The 17,640-nt window shown below is 46.9% G+C and overlaps 1 protein-coding gene and 2 long non-coding RNA genes across 57 annotated transcripts in view; 1 reads left to right on the top strand and 2 right to left on the bottom strand.

Moving 5' to 3' along the window:
- On the bottom strand, window positions 1–6,599 carry LOC127669437 (uncharacterized). 6 transcript variants are annotated; one of them, XR_007974360.1, is made up of 4 exons: window positions 5,754–6,599; window positions 5,371–5,538; window positions 2,382–2,576; window positions 1–15 (listed from the first exon to the last, which is right to left on the bottom strand). It is a non-coding gene; the product is annotated as an uncharacterized LOC127669437 (long non-coding RNA). The 6 variants fall into 6 exon arrangements; XR_007974359.1 differs by lacking the exon at window positions 1–15 and having other exon boundaries at window positions 2,327–2,576; XR_007974358.1 differs by lacking the exons at window positions 1–15; window positions 2,382–2,576 and adding an exon at window positions 3,463–3,609 and having other exon boundaries at window positions 3,734–5,538.
- A 95-nt stretch (window positions 6,600–6,694) lies between these two features.
- Window positions 6,695–17,640, top strand: part of LOC127669409 (H-2 class I histocompatibility antigen, L-D alpha chain-like) — a 115,208-nt gene continuing 104,262 nt past the window's right edge. For 17 of the 50 annotated variants that reach the window (XM_052163267.1, XM_052163250.1, XM_052163251.1 and 14 more), the window contains exons 1-3: window positions 6,699–6,816; window positions 7,020–7,289; window positions 7,463–7,738. In XM_052163267.1, coding sequence (XP_052019227.1) covers window positions 6,744–6,816; window positions 7,020–7,289; window positions 7,463–7,738 — 619 coding nt within the window. In that variant the 5' untranslated portion in view covers window positions 6,699–6,743. Of the gene's footprint in view, window positions 6,817–7,019; window positions 7,290–7,462; window positions 7,739–9,726; window positions 10,003–10,129; window positions 10,244–10,419; window positions 10,453–10,624; window positions 10,732–10,807; window positions 10,857–17,640 lie in introns of those variants that run through there. The other 33 variants (XM_052163276.1, XM_052163280.1, XM_052163297.1 and 30 more) reach the window with 7 other exon arrangements.
- LOC127669438 (uncharacterized) overlaps window positions 7,091–17,640 on the bottom strand; it is a 79,045-nt gene continuing 68,495 nt past the window's right edge. Inside the window, exon 2 of the long non-coding RNA XR_007974362.1 lies at window positions 7,091–7,258. This is a non-coding gene — a long non-coding RNA (uncharacterized LOC127669438). The remainder of the gene's footprint in view (window positions 7,259–17,640) is intronic.

Raw genomic sequence — 17,640 nt, 5'->3', positions numbered from 1 at the left:
CACTTCCTGTGGTGCCTGCACAACATGAGAACCATCAGCATGGCAGGCCCTGGTCTCTTCTTCCTTAGTCTTCCAATAACAAGGCACCTCATGAGGCTGCAGGTGCATGCTTGGCAGCAGATGGCATTGTAACAGGAATCAAGACCATAGGCATTTGGGCAGAGTCTTCCTGTAACTTCCTTGTGCTTCTAGAACGTGTCCAGGACTGATTACTTATATACCATTTCTATTTGATAATAGGTTACTGTGTGTCCTTTTTTATGACTTTGTATCCAGTAGACCCTGGAAAGTGACTATTTCTTTCCCACAGTGTATGGTTTACCCAGGTGAAAGCCTGTAGGTTCCACTAGCAGTAAACCTTTTATGTATTTTATAAGATACTTACTCGGGGTAACCGGGCCATTCATTCATTCAAGGGGTTCTGGGTCTGCAAACTGGCTCAAGTCTAGAAACTGATTCATGGACAGAGATGATCTTTTGTCACCATTATGTAGCCTTTCTTTCATTTGTTGACTATTTTTACACTAAAATGATCAAACAAAAATCAGTAGACTTGCATTGTGATTGGATTAAGAACATTTTCTGGGGGCTGGAGAGATGGCTCAGAGGTTAAGAGCACTGACTGCTCTTCTGAAGGTCCTGAGTTCAAATCCCAGCAACCACATGGTGGCTCACCACCATCTATCCGTAATGAGATCTGACTCCTTCTTCTGGAGTGACTGAAGACAGCTATAGTGTACTTACATATAATGAATAATTTTTTTTTAAAAAAACATTTTCTGTGCCATGGTTGTGCATACCCAGAGACAGGCAGGTCTCTGAGTTGAAGACTAACCTAGTGTACAGAGTGAGTTCCGGAACAGCCAGGGACTCACAGAGAGACCTGCATCTGCTCTTTACTACTTCATCAGTTCTCCACTCAGCATTCCCACATCAAAAAACTCAGCCTGACACACTTTTATGTTCCTTCCACCATTATCCCACACCCCAAAATCCATTCCTACACATTCCCCAAATTTCCGCTTAAATGAATTAGCAAACTCGTCAAGCTCCTTACATGTGTGCACAGAGGTGCAGGGCTCCTCCTCATGGACTACACACTCTACCTCCCTCATGGAATCTACTTTGTCTGAAGTCTGCTCATAGGTCTAGAGACAGATAACACAGCGGCTGAAAAACACCGGAGTTGAGAAAGGACTGCTGGATTAGATCAGAGTGTATATGTGAGAACCTCAGAATGGAAGGAAGGAAATGTGCTGACTTCAAGGAGATGTTTGTCTTTGTTTCAACAAGAGAAGGAAAGCTATGAATTCAAAATTAGTAGAGATTACATTTGACCAGGGAAGACCTCCACAAAATCATGGCTGCAAAAATGAAGGAAGAAAATAAGTAGAACAAAAAGCTAACCAGCCAAACAAACCCATGAATTCTCATCCCTCTATTTGGAAACAGCTCTGAAACTGGCTGAGACGTGAATGTCTCCAGCTATGAGGTCAGCCAAGAAGTCTTGTTGGCTACAAAGTCCGCATGGCTCTTCAAGTCACCCTTTCCTATGGAATGGGTGGACATTTATATTGCAGCTTGGGTAGACAGCACGAACAGACTTAGAGCATTTGATGCCTTTCCTTCTTGCACATAGAAGAGATTCATCTTTAACTGATCTGTGCACACCATACATTCCACACATGTGTTAATGCAGAAATGTGTATTACCTATGAAAGTTTCTGTGTTTACAGAGAAAGGACCTGACACCAAAGAAGACAAGACAAATAGCCCAGATGATCCAACCTCAAACTGCCTCAAGAGCTTGTTCCTCAGAATTATCCAGAACGACTTGAAAACAGCTAGTTACAATTGTCCAGCCTCACAGACCGCTCCATCCAGGGCTTCAGTTAATCTCTGTATTTAGACACCACACAGAGTGTGGACAGCCAATGTTACAGCTCGCTTTCTTAGGACTTGACCATTATCTTCACTGCCTTAGGGCCCCTGAAAGATATCATCGTTCCCACACAGCAGGAAGCAATTTTAAGAACACAACACCTTCATTCCCAAGAGTTGGGGTGATAGGTATTTGGTTGTTAGGTGGGTGATGAATATTTGTCATTGTGAGAGTGTGGCTGGTCACTTGTGTCAAACATGGCACAATGAAAAGGATATTGAATTCAAGGATTTCTTTCTCTCTGTTTCTTTCTTCTGTCTTTCTCTCTCTACTATCTAATGTCAGGGGGGAAAGCTGGGAAAGGGATTAAAAGAAAAAATGGGGTATGTAGGCATGAATTTTTTCCCACCTACTTTAATAAATGTTCAGCCTCTCCTTTTGCCCACCTCCCAGAAGAGGCAGTGGAAGAGAAAAGTTATAGGATATGGAGGAAGCAGACCTGTTTAACAAAAGCTCTTTGGGGGCGAGCTCAATCTTCTTCATCAGCAGTTCAGTCCTGTGGCAAACACCAAGTCCTAATCAACAGCTGCAGTGCAATCTTCTCACCAGCAGACCCCACACAGGAACCAGCGGTGGCTGCCCAGTCCTCTCAGCAGGCAGACACCAAGCCCGAACCAGCAACTGTGGTTCTATCCTGAGAAAACAGTGAGGCGAGGGTCACATATCAAGAGGCTTCAGGAGCCTCACAAGCCAGTTCTTTGGAGAGTTTCTCTCAGTGGTGGCATTATCACAAGTGAATCTCAACAACTATTTAAGGCAAACCAATACACACATGCCGTTAGCAAAGAACAGGAAGGTGGAGGAAACCAAACCAAAGCCCAATGCTCATTGCCTGTGAGGCGACTGTAAGGTCATATTTAAACTCCTTCAGAGGTCCTGTCACGTGGCTGCTATAGCAAAACATCCTTTCACCTGTGTCTGCTTCAGAAAAACATTCTTTCACATGTCTGTTTTAGCAAACACTCTTTCTTTGTGTGCTCCAGTAAACCATCATTTGATATAACTGACATTCCAAAGAAACTAGAAGATTCCACGTCAGGACTATAAAGGAATGATAGGATAAGGGTTGATGGCTTAATCTACTTTTAGACTAAAGAACATCAACAACTAGTCTCACATATTTTACATTGGTTTGAATTTTTGTGTTTGTAGATAAATTGAAGCTTATATTTTGCTACAACATAGTGTATACATTCTTTAACTCTTGTTAAAGTATTGTACCTATGTAACTCAATTAAAAATGTAATGTAAAGTTCTAATCCTTGAAAGAAACTATGGCAAAAAGTTCAAGATAATTAAGAAATGCAAGTTGGTAGTCAATCAAATTTATGAACATGTTAGGTATTACTTTTGTTAATTACAGAAATAACCTTTCTCTAGCCTCTTGTAGATGTTTCCAAAGTTGAACAGATAGTAGATAGCTAGAAACAAACAACATTTACCTATTCTGATATACAATAGATACATAAGTGGACTTCAAAAATCTCACATATCTACAGGAGATGGTATTCAAAACTGTTTTATTAACATGAGGCTTTCCATAACACTGAAGCATAACTGTGTCTGGCAGCACCCCCATTTTAATTCAGAGAGGCTGGTGGGTGTAGAGGCCAGCTCACACATCTTAACCATGGGTTTTCTGGAAGGAGAGATGGGTAAGGAACAGGCTGCAAGAGAAATTACATGGAGAGACTTAAAACACATGGCTTTTGGTTCAAGTCTCCATCTTTAATGATCCCTCTCTCCCAAGAAAAAAAGGCAGACCAAGCCCCTCCCCTGAAGGCTGGAAACCTGTTCTTCTTGTTATTCAGGAGGTGGGTGGTCAGGTTGCTGGCTGCTATTCTTGAGAGCAGTGGGCAGGGGGAGGTCATAATTCATAACACTGAGGTAAGACTGTGTCTGGCAGCACCCCCATTTTAATTCAGAGAGGATGGTGGGCACTGAAGAAATTTCATATGGATTGTGCTTCAAATGTGGCAAAGCAAGGCACCAGCCAAAATCCTGCCCTTGCTTCAACTGCAGACTGCATGCTGTCCTAACAGTGGACAAGCAGGACATGGAGGAAGTTGACTGATAAGCTTTGCCAAGAGTTGGGGAAGTTCTTCAATATTCCTGCTTCACAAAAATGTCTGTCATATACCAGGCCAGTAGCCTGAAGACGGATGCCCCAGCACTGCAGAAGAGCCTTGGGTGACTGTCCAGGCAGCCATCTCTGCCATTCCCACAGCTTTGGAAGGAAGCTGCTTGCTCTGCACTTTCTGTTTCTCAGGTAACATTCATCCTTCTCAGGTCACTGATGGGGAGGAAGACTAGATAGTTACAGTTTCACAGTAGCTTAAGTTGTTTAGGATGTAAGAAATTGATTTAGGTCTAGGAAGAATTTTTAGTTGAATAATTTCAAGTTATAATAGAACGGGAATTAGACACAGATTTGGACTAATAGGACATATAGGACTTTGGATTGATAAGACAGATAATAGAGTAATTTCTCAATGGTTGTCAAAAACAAATGAACCAGACATTACTAATATAATTCTTTTATTTTATATTAATAATTAATTAAAATTTTAATTTTAAAATTAATTCTTCTTAAATAAATAATTCTTTTTTAATTTGTTTTTTTTTTTTTTTTGTTTTTTTTGAGACAGGGTTTCTCTGTGTAGCTCTGGCTGTCCTGGAACTCACTCTGTAGACCAGGCTGGCCTTGAACTGAGAAATCTGCCTGCCTCTGCCTCCCAGAGTGCTGGGATTACAGGCGTGTGCCACCACCACCCAGCTTAATAATAATTCTTAATTAAATTCTTAACATTTTAAAATTAAGTTTTTATACTTGTTCTTACTTTATATAGTTTATGATTTGAGAGAAAGTGCCTTTTATAGGAATAAAGGGGGCAATGCTGAAGTAATGTTGTTGTGCACTGTGTGAAGATGATTCTCTGTCCTACCTTGTCTACCTAAAGCACCTTCTGCGTGGTAAAATAAAAAGCCTATGTCCTGTAGCAAAGGAGAGTAGAAGGCAGGATTCTGGTCAGAGAGAGAAACTCTGGGAAGAGAGAAGCATGGGGGATTCTCCACCCAGACTCTGAGGAAGCAGGATGTGTGAAACTGAGGAGAGGTGACCAGCCACATGACAGAACTTAGAATAGTATAAATGGATGACTGAGTTAGGAGAGAGCTGGGAACAGGCCTAGCATAAAGCCCAGGCATTCATAATAAATGTAAGTCTGCTGTCATTATTCAGAGCAAGGAGGGCAAGTAGGGATGTCCCACAGATGCAGCAGGAGCAGGAGCAAGCAGACAGAGAGCAAGCCTTCCCTTCTTCCATGGCTTCCTGGAGGCTTCCAGCAGAAGGTGTGGCCCAGATGAGAAGGGGGAGGGGCTGCAGCTCAAATATCCTGGGGCAGCTCAGCCAGTCTGGATCCCCTTACCCACAGCTCTGTGGGCTCAGGCGCTGTCCTCTTCTATTCCTCCACCAGGCGGCGCTGTTGCCCAAGACCGTGATGCTTCTCTTTCATCTTCCACAGGTGGGACCCTGGAGGGCCTCATGGAACAGGTGCCTCTGAGTCCTGGTGAGGCTGAGGGGTGGCTGTGGACACCTGCATGAGGAAGTGACTGGAGTTCACACCCGTGCTCACCGACATTTATTTCCGTGTGTGACATGTGACTGTGCAGGAGTCCCCGCCCATCTCTGCTCTCACTTTCCAGTTCAGTTACCTGTGGTTGTGATTTGAAGAGATCAGGTCAAAGTCCACAGATACAAATGTATGAATTTAATTTTTCCACACAGTACTCATCAGGGCTGAAACCTCACCTCACCAGCGTGCACTCTCGGCGTGAGAATCATCTTTCCTCCAGTGTCCACACTGCACAGGCCTGAGGTACTCTGGGGCCAACTCTGTTGTCAGATGCAGTGTCCCACACAGCTGTGACATTCGTGTCCCTCAGCTCATCAGCTCACAGTGTGAGTGAAGGTCAGAGAGGGACTGAGAGGGTCACAGGTTACACAACTCCTACCACACTGTCATCAGTATTCTGTGTTAGAGTCGGTGACAGTTCCTCTCCACCTGTGACTGAGTCACTAAGGCCACTGTCCGTGGAAGTGCAGACACAGGGAAGTGCAGTGTAGACAGGGGTCAGTGCCCTGCTGTCTGTGGTCTCCACAGGGGTCTCTCTTCAGTGAATCCACTGAATGACCCATGTCCACGTGGACAATCTCAGTACTGGGAATGAAGATCCTTGTAAATAAAGCACAGCCATCTGGAACTACAGAGGCTCCATCTGTGAGGAATCACGAGGAGTCACGAGGAGTGTGGGAAACACGAGGAGTGTGGGAAACACGAGGAGTGTGGGAATCATGAGGAGTGTGGGAAACACGAGGAGTGTGGGAAACACGAGGAGTGTAGGAAACACGAGGAGTGTAGGCCAAGGTTGAGAAGAGAAATCCTGAGGGAACAGGCAAAGTTTCCTCTTTACAGCCACTGCCGGTGAACAGAGACTGATCTCTGTGCGGTCCGTGTGGGGCTCGCAGCCCAGCGCCTCTCCTACAGCACAGGGTTGAGGTAAAGTCTTAGTCTCCAGGAGGTGAGGTCAGGGTGGGGAAGCCCAGGGCTGGGGATTCCCCATCTCCTCAGTTGCACTTCTGCTCCTAACCTGGGTCAGGTCCTTCTGCCCGGACACTGATGACGCGCCCGCAGCTCTCGCCCCCATTGGGTGACGCGATCCTGGTGATCCAATCACCGTCGCCGCGGGCACAGGTTATAAAGTCCACGCAGCCCGCGGGACTCTGACGCCCGGATCCCAGATGGGGGCGATGGCGCCGCGCACGCTGCTCCTGCTGCTGGCGGCCGCCCTGGTCCCGACCCAGACCCGCGCGGGTGAGTGCGGGGCCGGGAGGGAAACGGGCTCTGCGGGGAGGGGCGGGGGCGGCACCGGGGAAGCCGCGTCCCTGCGTCGCCCACCGGACCCTCCGCCCCTTCTCCACCCGCGTCCCGAGCCCCGCGCCCTGCTCCCCTCCCGGCCCGCGCGCCCGCCCGGGGTCCCGGGAGGAGGTCGGGGTCTCACCGCGCGCCGCCCCCAGGCTCACACTCGATGCGGTATTTCCACACCGCCGTGTCCCGGCCCGGCCTCGGGAAGCCCCGGTACGTGGAAGTCGGCTACGTGGACGACACGCAGTTCGTGCGCTTCGACAGCGACGCGGAGAATCCGAGATACGAGCCGCGCACGGGGTGGATGGAGCAGGAGGGGCCGGAGTATTGGGAGGAGGAGACACAGATCGCCAAGGGCCATGAGCAGATTTTCCGAGTGAACCTGAGGACCCTGCGCGGCTACTACAACCAGAGCAAGGCCGGTGAGTGACCCCGGGTCGGAGGTCACGACCCCTCCACGTCCCGACACAGGGGCCGGAGACGTCCCGGGTCCCAAGTCCGAGGTTCGGGAGCAGAACCGACCCGGGCCGGTTTCCCTTTCAGTTTGGAGGAGTCCGCGGGTGGCCGGGGCGGGGCTGACCGCGGGGTCCCGCAGGCTCTCACACAATCCAGACGATGTCTGGCTGTGACGTGGACTCGGACGGGCGCCTCCTCCGCGGGTACCAGCAGTACGCCTACGACGGCCGCGATTACATCGCCCTGAACGATGACCTGAAAACGTGGACGGCGGCGGACGTGGCGGCGCAGATCACCCGACGCAAGTGGGAGCAGGCTGGTGCTGCAGAGAGACACAGGGCCTACCTGGAGGGCGAGTGCGTGGAGTGGCTCGGCAGATACCTGGAGCTCGGGAAGGAGACGCTGCTGCGCACAGGTGCAGGGGCCGCGGGCAGCTCCTCCCTCTGCCCTCGGGCTGGGGCTCAGTCCTGGGGAAGAAGAAACCCTCAGCTGGGGCGATGCCCCTGTCTCAGAGGGGAGACAGTGTCCCTGGGTCTCCTGATCCTCATCACAGTGACTGCACTGCCTCTCCCAGGGCTCAGCCTCCTCCCTGGACAGTGCCCAGGCTGTGTCAGGAGGGAAGGAGAGAATTTCCCCCACTTAGCAATGGCGGCTCCCTGCAGTCTGAAGCCTCTGTCAGCCATGGCCTCTCCCAGGCCTGGTTCTCTGCTCACACCCACTGTCTGTGGACACGGACTCCTGTCATGCTGAGTGTGTCAGCCCTCACACCTCAGGACCAGAAGTCTCCTTTACCTGATGGGAGACATGGGCTCCCCTACACTAGCCTGGTTCCCCAGTTTCTAGAACTTTCCAAAGAAAAGATTCTCACAGATCCCTCCCTGTCTGTGGGGTTTGCATCCCTTCCACAACCCAACTCTATCTATTCCTACAGTGGTGAGTGGTCACAGGAGCCCTTATGGGGGACCCTGGAGGAATATAAACCATGGAATTTCTTTTTTCTTTTCTTTCTTTCTTTCTTTCCTTCTTTTTTTTTTTTTTTTTTTTTTTTTTTTTTTTTTTTTTTTGGTTTTGGTTTTCGTTTTGGTTCTCCAAGACAGGGTTTCTCTGTGTAGACCTGGCTGTCCTTTAACTCACTCTAGACCAGGCTGGCCTCGAACTCAGAAATCCACCTGCCTCTGCCTCCCAAGTAATGGGATTAAAAGTGTGTACCACCGCCGCCGCCCTATTTCTTACATTCTCTTTTTTCTTTTCTTTCTTTTTTCTTTTTCTTTCTTTCTTTTTGTTTTTTTTTTTCATTGTTTGTTTTTTGGATTTTTTTTTTCAAGACAGGATTTCTCTGTGTAGCCCTGGCTGTCCTGGAACTCACTCTGTAGACCAGGCTGGCCTCTAACTCAAAAATCTGCCGGCTTCTGCCTCCCAGAGTGCTGGGATTACAGGCGTGCAAAACCGCCTGGCTTTTTATTTATTTATTTATTTTTGAGGGCGTTATTTTGTTTCTAGTCAGGTTTTGTCTGCACTGCAGTGACCCTGTTTCTCCATGCCCTTGTATTTTCATTTATATCAGTCTCCACAACTACTAGGGGAGACTGCTAACATAAATAATTAGACAAGGTAAATCATGGTTCCCTTAAAAGGGAGATTTTTGAGAACTTAGACTGGTTCCTGTCAGAACTAAACATCCAGAGCCTCCTGTTCTTCCTTTGCCCCCACAAGTTACAGTGCTCCCCTAGTGAATCAGGAATTGGACTCTGAGAGACAGGGTCTTCTGCCATCCAGGGCTGGAGTGAGAGGGAAGATCCTCACACCCTGTGAGCCCGCTGTGTTCAGTGAGTGCTGCACTGGGGTCCACAGCACACTCCAGGGATTCTCTGTGACACACCTGTACCTTGTCCTGCAGAGGCAGGGCCTGGGAGTCATTTTCTCTGGCTGAGTGTGAGAAGTTCAACCACATTTTTGCTGCACACTGTGTGATGGCTGCTCACTTGGACTGACAGTTATGCTGGTCAGCAAGATGACCACAGTGGTTGAGTCTCGGTAGTGGCACCCTTCCAGTAGCACATGGCCCTAATTTCTAATTTTGATTTGAACTCAAGCACAGATTAAATTACCTATTTTCCATCCCATCTTCCATTCTGTGACTACCTGTCTCATGCTATAGAACATCACATAAGGACGACCATGCTGACCCACTGGCTCATGTGGATTCCCTCTTAGCTTCTGAGTCCCCCAGGAACATGTGCAGTTCTGTGCTCAGGGGACCAGCTCTGCCTGCAGGTCACTAGTGCCATGAAACTTGAAGTGTCAAACACACACATAGTTCAGTGTCATCATTGAATTAACTGAGTCTTGTGTAGATTTCAGTTTGTCTTGTTAATTGTGGGATTTCTTACATTTTCCACACAGATCCCCCAAAGGCACATGTGGCCCATCACCCCAGACCTGAAGGTGATGTCACCCTGAGGTGCTGGGCCCTGGGCTTCTACCCTGCTGACATCACCCTGACCTGGCAGTTGAATGGGGAGGAGCTGACCCAGGACATGGAGCTTGTGGAGACCAGGCCTGCAGGGGATGGAACCTTCCAGAAGTGGGCATCTGTGGTGGTGCCTCTTGGGAAGGAGCAGAATTACACATGTCATGTGCACCATGAGGGGCTGTCTGAGCCCCTCACCCAGAGATGGGGTAAGGAGGGTGTGGGTGCAGAGCTGGGGTCAGGGAAAGCTGGAGCCTTCTGCAGACCCTGAGCAGGTCAGGGCTGAGAGCTGGGGTCATGACCCTCACCTTCATTTCCTGTACCTGTCCCTCCCAGAGCCTCCTCCATCCACCGACTCCACCATGGTGATCATTGCTGTTCTGGTTGTCCTTGGAGCTGTGATCATTGGAGCTGTGGTGGCTTTTGTGATGAAGAGGAGGAGAAACACAGGTAGAAAAGGGCAGGGTCTGGATTTTCTCTCAGCCTCCTTTAGAAGTGTGTTCTACTCATTAATGGGAAACACAGCCACACCCCACATTGCTACTGTCTCCACCTGGGTCTGTGTCAGTTCTAGGAACTTCCTAGTGTCAAGGTCTTCCTTGAACTCACAGCTTTCCTTCCCACAGGTGGACAAGGAGGAGACTATGCTCCAGCTCCAGGTTAGTGTGGGGACAGGATTGTCCTGGGGACATTGGAGTGAAACTGGAGGTGATGAGAGCTCTAGGAATCCATAATAGCCCCTCCAGAGACATCTCTTGGGAGCTTGAGTTGTACCATGATATGAATACATACATGTAGATATGCAGAAACATTTGTTTTGTTTTACCCTAGACAGGGACAGCTCCCAGAGCTCTGATATGTCTCTCCCAGACTGTAAATGTGACACTCTGGGGTCTGATTGGGGAGGGGCAATGTGGACATGATTGGGTTTCAGGGAGTCCCAGAATCCTCTGTGAGCTGTGGGTTGTTGGGATGTTGACTTCACAGTGATGGTTCATGACTCTCATTCTCTAGCATGAAGACAGCTGCCTGGAGTGGACTGAGTGACAGCCAGTGTGTTCAGGTCTCTCCTGTGACATCCAGAGCCCTCAGTTTTCTTTAGACAACAGTGTCTGATATTCCCTGTGAGCCTCGGGGCTCAATGTGAAGAACTGTGGAGCCCAGCCTGCCCTGCACACAGGACCCTGTCCCTGCACTGCCCTGTGTTCCCTTCCACAGCCAACCTTCCTGGTCCAGCCACACACTGGGGGACATCTGCATCCTGTCAGCTCCATGCTGCCCTGAGCTGCAGCTCCTCACTTCCACACTGAGAATAAGAATCTGGATGTGAACTTGATTGCTCACATCTTGGTCCTGAGGGTCGATTGCTTCTTAATTTCATGGATTGAGAATACTTAGAATTTTTTGAAGATATAAATGACATATGGAGAACCTTGCAGAATCTGTGTCACTATGCTGTGTGTATCTGGTGGGATAAGATGAGGCTGTGGGAACTTAGTGTGAACAGAGCTGTGCCAGGTCGGGCTCAGTCAGTTATTATCTGTGATGGGGTCACTCCGTGGCTGGGTCACTCCAAGCTCTGCTCTCTCCATCACTATGGAGCACATGCTGAGAGTCTGTCATCACAAGGACACAGGGAAGGACAGAGCTTTGTCCTATCGTCAGGCTTACGAGGCCCCAGAACTAAAGATCAGAGAATCAACTAGGGATCCTTCAGTGTGCCAGGTGTACAAGATAAGTCACTCTACATTTCCTGCCACCCATTTGCTTTAGCTTCTAATGATGCCGTGTTGAAGCTATGCTGTCCCATGGTACTGTGGTGATATCTGATCCTTCTCTCCAGTGTCTTTTCCAGGGTTCTCAGGTATAGGATGTGATTTTCTGTTGAACTCTCAGGAGCACATCCACACTTGAGATAATTGGCTTAGATTTTTTAAAACCTATTTTTATTAAGGGATCTTAAATGCTTAACCTTCCTTCTAGCCCACCACCCACCAGAGGTTGTGGAAAAGAAAGGATATGAGGATACAGGGGGAGTGGCCCTGTTTAGAAACGGTTCTTTGGAGCATATCCAATATATGTTGTCAGGATATCAACAGTTCAGTTCACAGATTCAGCAAAAGCAGCTCGATCCTGAAGAAACCAGGAGGCTCAGCTGTTTGCTGTTTAGAAGGAGTTCCTTGGGGGCAATTTCAATCTCCTATTGTCAGGAGCCTCCAGTGTCCAGGTCAGTGGTGTCAGGATAGCAAACAGGAATCCTCAGCTGTGACACAACCCCGCTTATAAAAGAAGTCTAGCTCCTCCCATATGCCCTTGGCAGGCTGAGCCACATTGCTGTCATGGGGTTTTTCTGCTGAGAGATTGCTAACTTTCTTCTTCTCCCCCTTTTCCCCGGCATGGGGCACATGGGTTAGAGTGGGAAGTGCTTCACAGATGCAGCTGGTTTTTGCTGAGGTGCCATTTGTGTGGGGCTGCTGGGGACTGGAGAACTGTTGCCATTGTGGGCATTTCCTGACATGTTTCACCAAGGCTACAGGCTGAAGCAGGAATGAAGGTGTTACCACCATGGACAGCTCTTGTGATGCCTGCAGGCTAAGGAGATATAGTGCAGCCACCATTTTAGTAGGAGCCGCCATTTTGGGCAGCTCCTGTGGGGCATTTTACTGAGGTGAGCCATAGGCTGGAGCAGGAAGGAAGGGCCTGCCCCACTGTAACGGATTTAGCGTTATGGACTACAATACACCAGGATAGACCCTTTCTCCCTAAGCTGTGTCTTGTCAGATATTAAGCCACAGGGATGGAAAACCGAACTGTATTGGTTACTTTTCTGTTGCTGTGATAAAACATCATGTCCAAGGAAACTTATAGAACGTTTCTCTAGGGATTAGGGTCCCAAAGAGTTAAGAATCCATCACCATCATGACAGCAAACACCAGGCATGGCAGCAGGAGTAGCTGAGAGCTCACACCTCCAACCACGCCCCCAGTGATGTACTTCCTCTAGCAGGGCCACACCTCCTAAGCCTCCCCAAACAGCACCAACTGGGAAGTAAGTATTCAAGTGACCAAGAATATGGGGTCATCTTATTCAAAGGACCACAGTAACTAACACAGTGACACCCAAGCTCTCAGGGCAAATCGGGATCTTCCAGGTGTAGTGCCAGGGAAATGTTAGTGACCCACCCCCAAAACCAGACAGGAGCCAATCCGATGTAATCACAGTAGGTACTTTTTATTTGAGGTAGCTCAGGCCAGTGTACCGCATCTGCAGGACAGTTTTGGTGATGAGGAGACCTGAATATCTATCTGGGCAAGGCTTCATATTAAGTATTCATTCACTTAATATGAAGTGGGGAGTAAATGTGAAAACATCTAATTGGGAAGTTACTATAACCTTTAAATGGATGGTGCTGGGAGTCACATCATAAACTTAATTTCTGCTTCCCTCTGCATTGGTGGTCATTAGACTGAGGATGGGCTTGTATCCTGGGGGTGCAGGTCTTTTGGGGGGTATAACCTAGAGACACAGGACCTGTTGGGGGTTAGCCTAGAGACTTGAGCTAGGATCAGGTTTTGTTGGGAGGTAACTTAGAAACTAATCCTAGGTACCGAGCTGTTAGTTTGCCTGAGTTCAAGTTCTCTAAAATGGAGTCTGAACATAAAAGGTTTGGCCTCTCACAGGTGCAGCTGACACTGCCACAGAAGGAACCTGGGCAAGAAGGCCTGTCTCTCCAGAGTCACCCAAGGCAATGCTGGTGCCCATCTGGCCAGGAAATGCCTTTTCTAATGTCATGGTGGGCAAGTCTTATATGTGCCAAGTCCAGGAATGAAGCAACTTTCCAAAGGAAATGTTCAGACACAAGGGTCTCCAAGGGGCCATCGAGATGGCTCAGCGTGTGAGGTTCTTGTCACCAAGCTTGGCTCCCTGAGTTTGATCCACAGAAGCCACATGGTGAATGGAGAGGCCTGACTCCTGTAAGTTATCCTCTGAGCCTCACACAGGCATCACGACATGCACATCCCTGTGAGGGACCGTGAAAGGCAGTCTGTGGCCTGGTTGAGTGAGGCTTACTCCAGAGACCCAGTAGGATATTCTATAGGGGACAGAACATGAGCCATGCTCCCAGATACCTAGGCTCCTGACACCAACTCCATACTCCTGACTCCTCAACTCTATAATCCTGTGGCCATCAGTCACTTAGGCCCAGGCCCAGTGTTCTGTCTCAACTTCACCCCTACAGTCACTTGACTACAGCCAGGTTTTCCCTGCCCCACAGTTACCTGGTAACACCCAGGTAACCCAGCCCACTATAAGAGGGGCTGTTTGGCCCCTCCCCACTCTCTTGCTTTTTCTCTGCACCCTTCTCTCTTGTCTCTCTTCTTCTCTCCCTGTTCCCCCTCTCCCCATTCTTTTCCCCTCTTTCCACACGGTCATGGCCGGCTGTCACCCCTCTCTTTTCTTTCTCTCTTTACTTCTCTCTCTCTTTTCTTTTCCCACCTTTTTATAATGAAGCTTTAAAACCATGAACAGCCTCTTCTTATCAAAACATGCCATGTAGGAGCAATGAAGCAGGCCTCAGGGTCTCCAGCCACCAGACCAGAACAAAGACTCTCCTGCCCAGCCAGTCTTCCTCTACAGGTGCATGGGGCCCGCGCCATAATGGTCTGGGCAAGGACCTTACCCCCTAGACAGGCAGATTCCCTCTACAGGTACACAGGTGCCAGTCATCTCTATATGGGAACGCGGGCCTCTCCTGTTTTCCCCTACATCCCTGCACATATTATTAAATCAATGCAATAAAAATGAAAAATAGGACTCACAATGGTTTCATGATGAAGGCCATGAAAACACGTATGTATACAAACACACAAACACATCTGTATAAGTTGTTTCCGCTTTGCCTCAAAACTTTCCAGTGGGCGAATTTTCCTGTGTCCAAAACCCACATTGTGATGAGAAGCTGCAGAGAGGATTGAAGGGCAACCCATGCAAGGACAGTCACAGAGATTGCAATCTATTTTACCTGTTATGTATTCACATTATTGCTTTATGTGTATGGTGTGTGAATGAGGGCACTCCCCAGCTGTAGTGTACATGTTGAATGGAGGGAGTCAAAAGACAACCTTGGAGAGCCTTCTCTGGCAAGCACCTCACCTCACCATGCTGGCCTGGGTGGCACCCCCTGTTATTGGAGGTGTTGAGGAATTGATCCTGGGGTCTGTGGTGTACAAGGTGGGCACTCTAATCACTGAGCCACATTCCCAATGTTTGAAAACCAGTCAGCAGACAAGGGGTCTCTGTTATTTCAAAGGCCCATACTAAAGCTTTGGGATAAAGATGGAATTAGAGACTACCTATTAAAAACAGACATGGGTGGAGTACAAGAAGCCCCTTGGGAACACAGCCAGCTAATGTGAGGACCTAATCTAGGAGAACCAGGCCTGAAGTGGAAATTTCTGGTTTCTTTGGAGACTCAAAGTTTGGTTATGTGATGTTTTTTCTGGAATCTGTTTTATAGGAGGATGACTTTGCTGAAGCAGACACATGGTGCTTTTCTGGAAGCTTCCTGGAAAAGGGGTGTGTGATGTTTGGCTAGAGCGTGAGAGACGTCCTCTTGAGAGAACACGTGATGTTTGGAAAGGGTGTGAATATAACCCAACAGACCACGGACGACGCTGTGTGGCATTGGTTCACCTTGCCACTCTGTGCTGGTCCTCACTGACGATGCTGTGGCATTGGTTAGCCTTGCCTTCTTTGCTGATCGATTGTCATGACTTTGTAGAGAGAAACAAACCAAAGAACTTCTGGTGGTGTTCCGGCAGCTTCTTCCTGCTTCTGCAGACTCAGGGCGATTGGTAGAGCCTCAGAGTTTCTTCTGGAACCAGGAGCTGGTTCTTTGAGAAAATCAACAAGAGAGATAAACCCTTAGCCAGACTAACCAGAGGGTACAGTATCCAAATCAACAAAATCAGAAATGAAAAGGGAGACATAACAATGAAATATACCTTAAAATAATTATCCTGTCTGTTGAATATTAACAGTTGAAAATATTAAAATCATCATCTACATACATCATGGAAATATTGATAATTTTTCACATTGCTTAAAATTAGCATTTTCTTAATGTTTAACTTCAAGGAGTTTTTCCTATTTTGAAAATTTTAAAATATACTTACTGTTAAAATTGTTTCTCTCTACCGGGCAGTGGTGGCGCATGCCTGTAATCCCAGCACTTGAGAGGCAGAGGCAGGTGGATTTCTGAGTTTGAGGCCATCCTGGTCTACAGAGTAAGTTCCAGGACAGTCAGGGCTACACAGAGAAACCCTGTCTCAAAACTCCCCCCCCCCCAAATTATTTCTCTCCTAGAAACACTGGTAATCTTTTTTAAGTAAACTAATTGTTAGACAATATACACAGATATATGATACGCTTTAAATACTCTCCCACAGCCAAGCAGTGGTGGTGCAGCACACCTGTAATCCAGCATTCTGGAAGGCAGAAGCAGGCAGATTTTTGAGTTTGAGGCCAGCCTGATCTATAGAGTGAGTTCCAGGACAGCCAGGTCTATACAGAGAAACCCTGTCTTTTTTTTTTTTTTTTTTTTTTTTTTTTTGGTTTTTTTCGAGTCAGGGTTTCTCTGTATAGCCCTGGCTGTCCTGGAACTCACTTGGTAGACCAGGCTGGCCTCAAACTCAGAAATCCACCTGCCTCTGCCTCCCGGAGTTCTGGGATTACAGGCGTGCACCACCACCGCCCGGCAGAAACCCTGTCTTGAAAAAATCAAATTCAAAAAAAAAAACAAAACAAAACAAACAAAAAAACCCCCAAAAAACCCCAAATGCTCTCTCACTATGTCAGGTGGTATCACATAAGGGCTTTTGAGTATATTTCTTAATGATTCATTTTTACTATTTTATGCTCTTTTACTATGCTTAATTCCCAAAGAGTATTTCGTATGTTTTGAAACAATTTTGTATCCAACATTAGATATAGGATCCTCAGCTATGGATAGTGTTAAATATTCATTAATGATATTTTTAGGTTATGAAAGGATATGAATACAAAAGTTGAACAGATTTTTTGTGTATTATTTGATTCTCAAAATACTCAAGATTATTAATATGTTTGACTTATAAAATTCATTTAAATAATAAAAATTTAAGAAAAAAATGGGATCATTAAAAATTTCTAAACCTATCAACAACAAAATTTCCCATGAAGTTAACAGTAGGAATATGAAAATGTGAGGTATATTAACATTTTATCAAATTTATATTACTAAATTTTAAGTATAATTCTTACATGCACAAATACCCAAACTAATACCTAAGTCTCAGAATTTATGAAATACTAAGCTATACAATGAGCATTTGTGTTATATATACAGAAAATATCTCAACATGGTAATTAATCTACTTGCTTTTAACACATAATTTTATTTGTTCTCTTTTGTATACTATGGAATTAATCATGTGTGAAAGAAACTAAATAAGTTGGAGTCCTTTTGCTTTATTCTGTATAATATGAGCTTCCATTCTTAAAACCTACTATGGATGGTTTTTCTTTCTTTATTCTGTAACCAATTTTCAAAGTGTAAATCACAAAGTTTTTATAGCTTACATATAACCTTTTTAAATTCCTCTGTAAAAATAAAGTATTAGATTTCGCCCCCCCTCCAAAAAAAATCAAGTTCCTTCTGGACCGAACTGCCATTGCTGATTCGTGTGAACTCAACTCCTGATATCCTGACAATGCAGATTGGACTCGCCCCAAAGAACTATTTCTAAACAGGCCCACACCCTCCTCTGCCCTCTTAACTCTTCCTTTCCACTACTTCTGCTGGATGG

Source organism: Apodemus sylvaticus, chromosome 19 (assembly GCF_947179515.1).
Source record: "Apodemus sylvaticus chromosome 19, mApoSyl1.1, whole genome shotgun sequence".
In the NCBI taxonomy this organism is placed as follows: domain Eukaryota; kingdom Metazoa; phylum Chordata; class Mammalia; order Rodentia; family Muridae; genus Apodemus; species Apodemus sylvaticus.
This window is presented reverse-complemented; position numbering and strand designations above follow the sequence as displayed.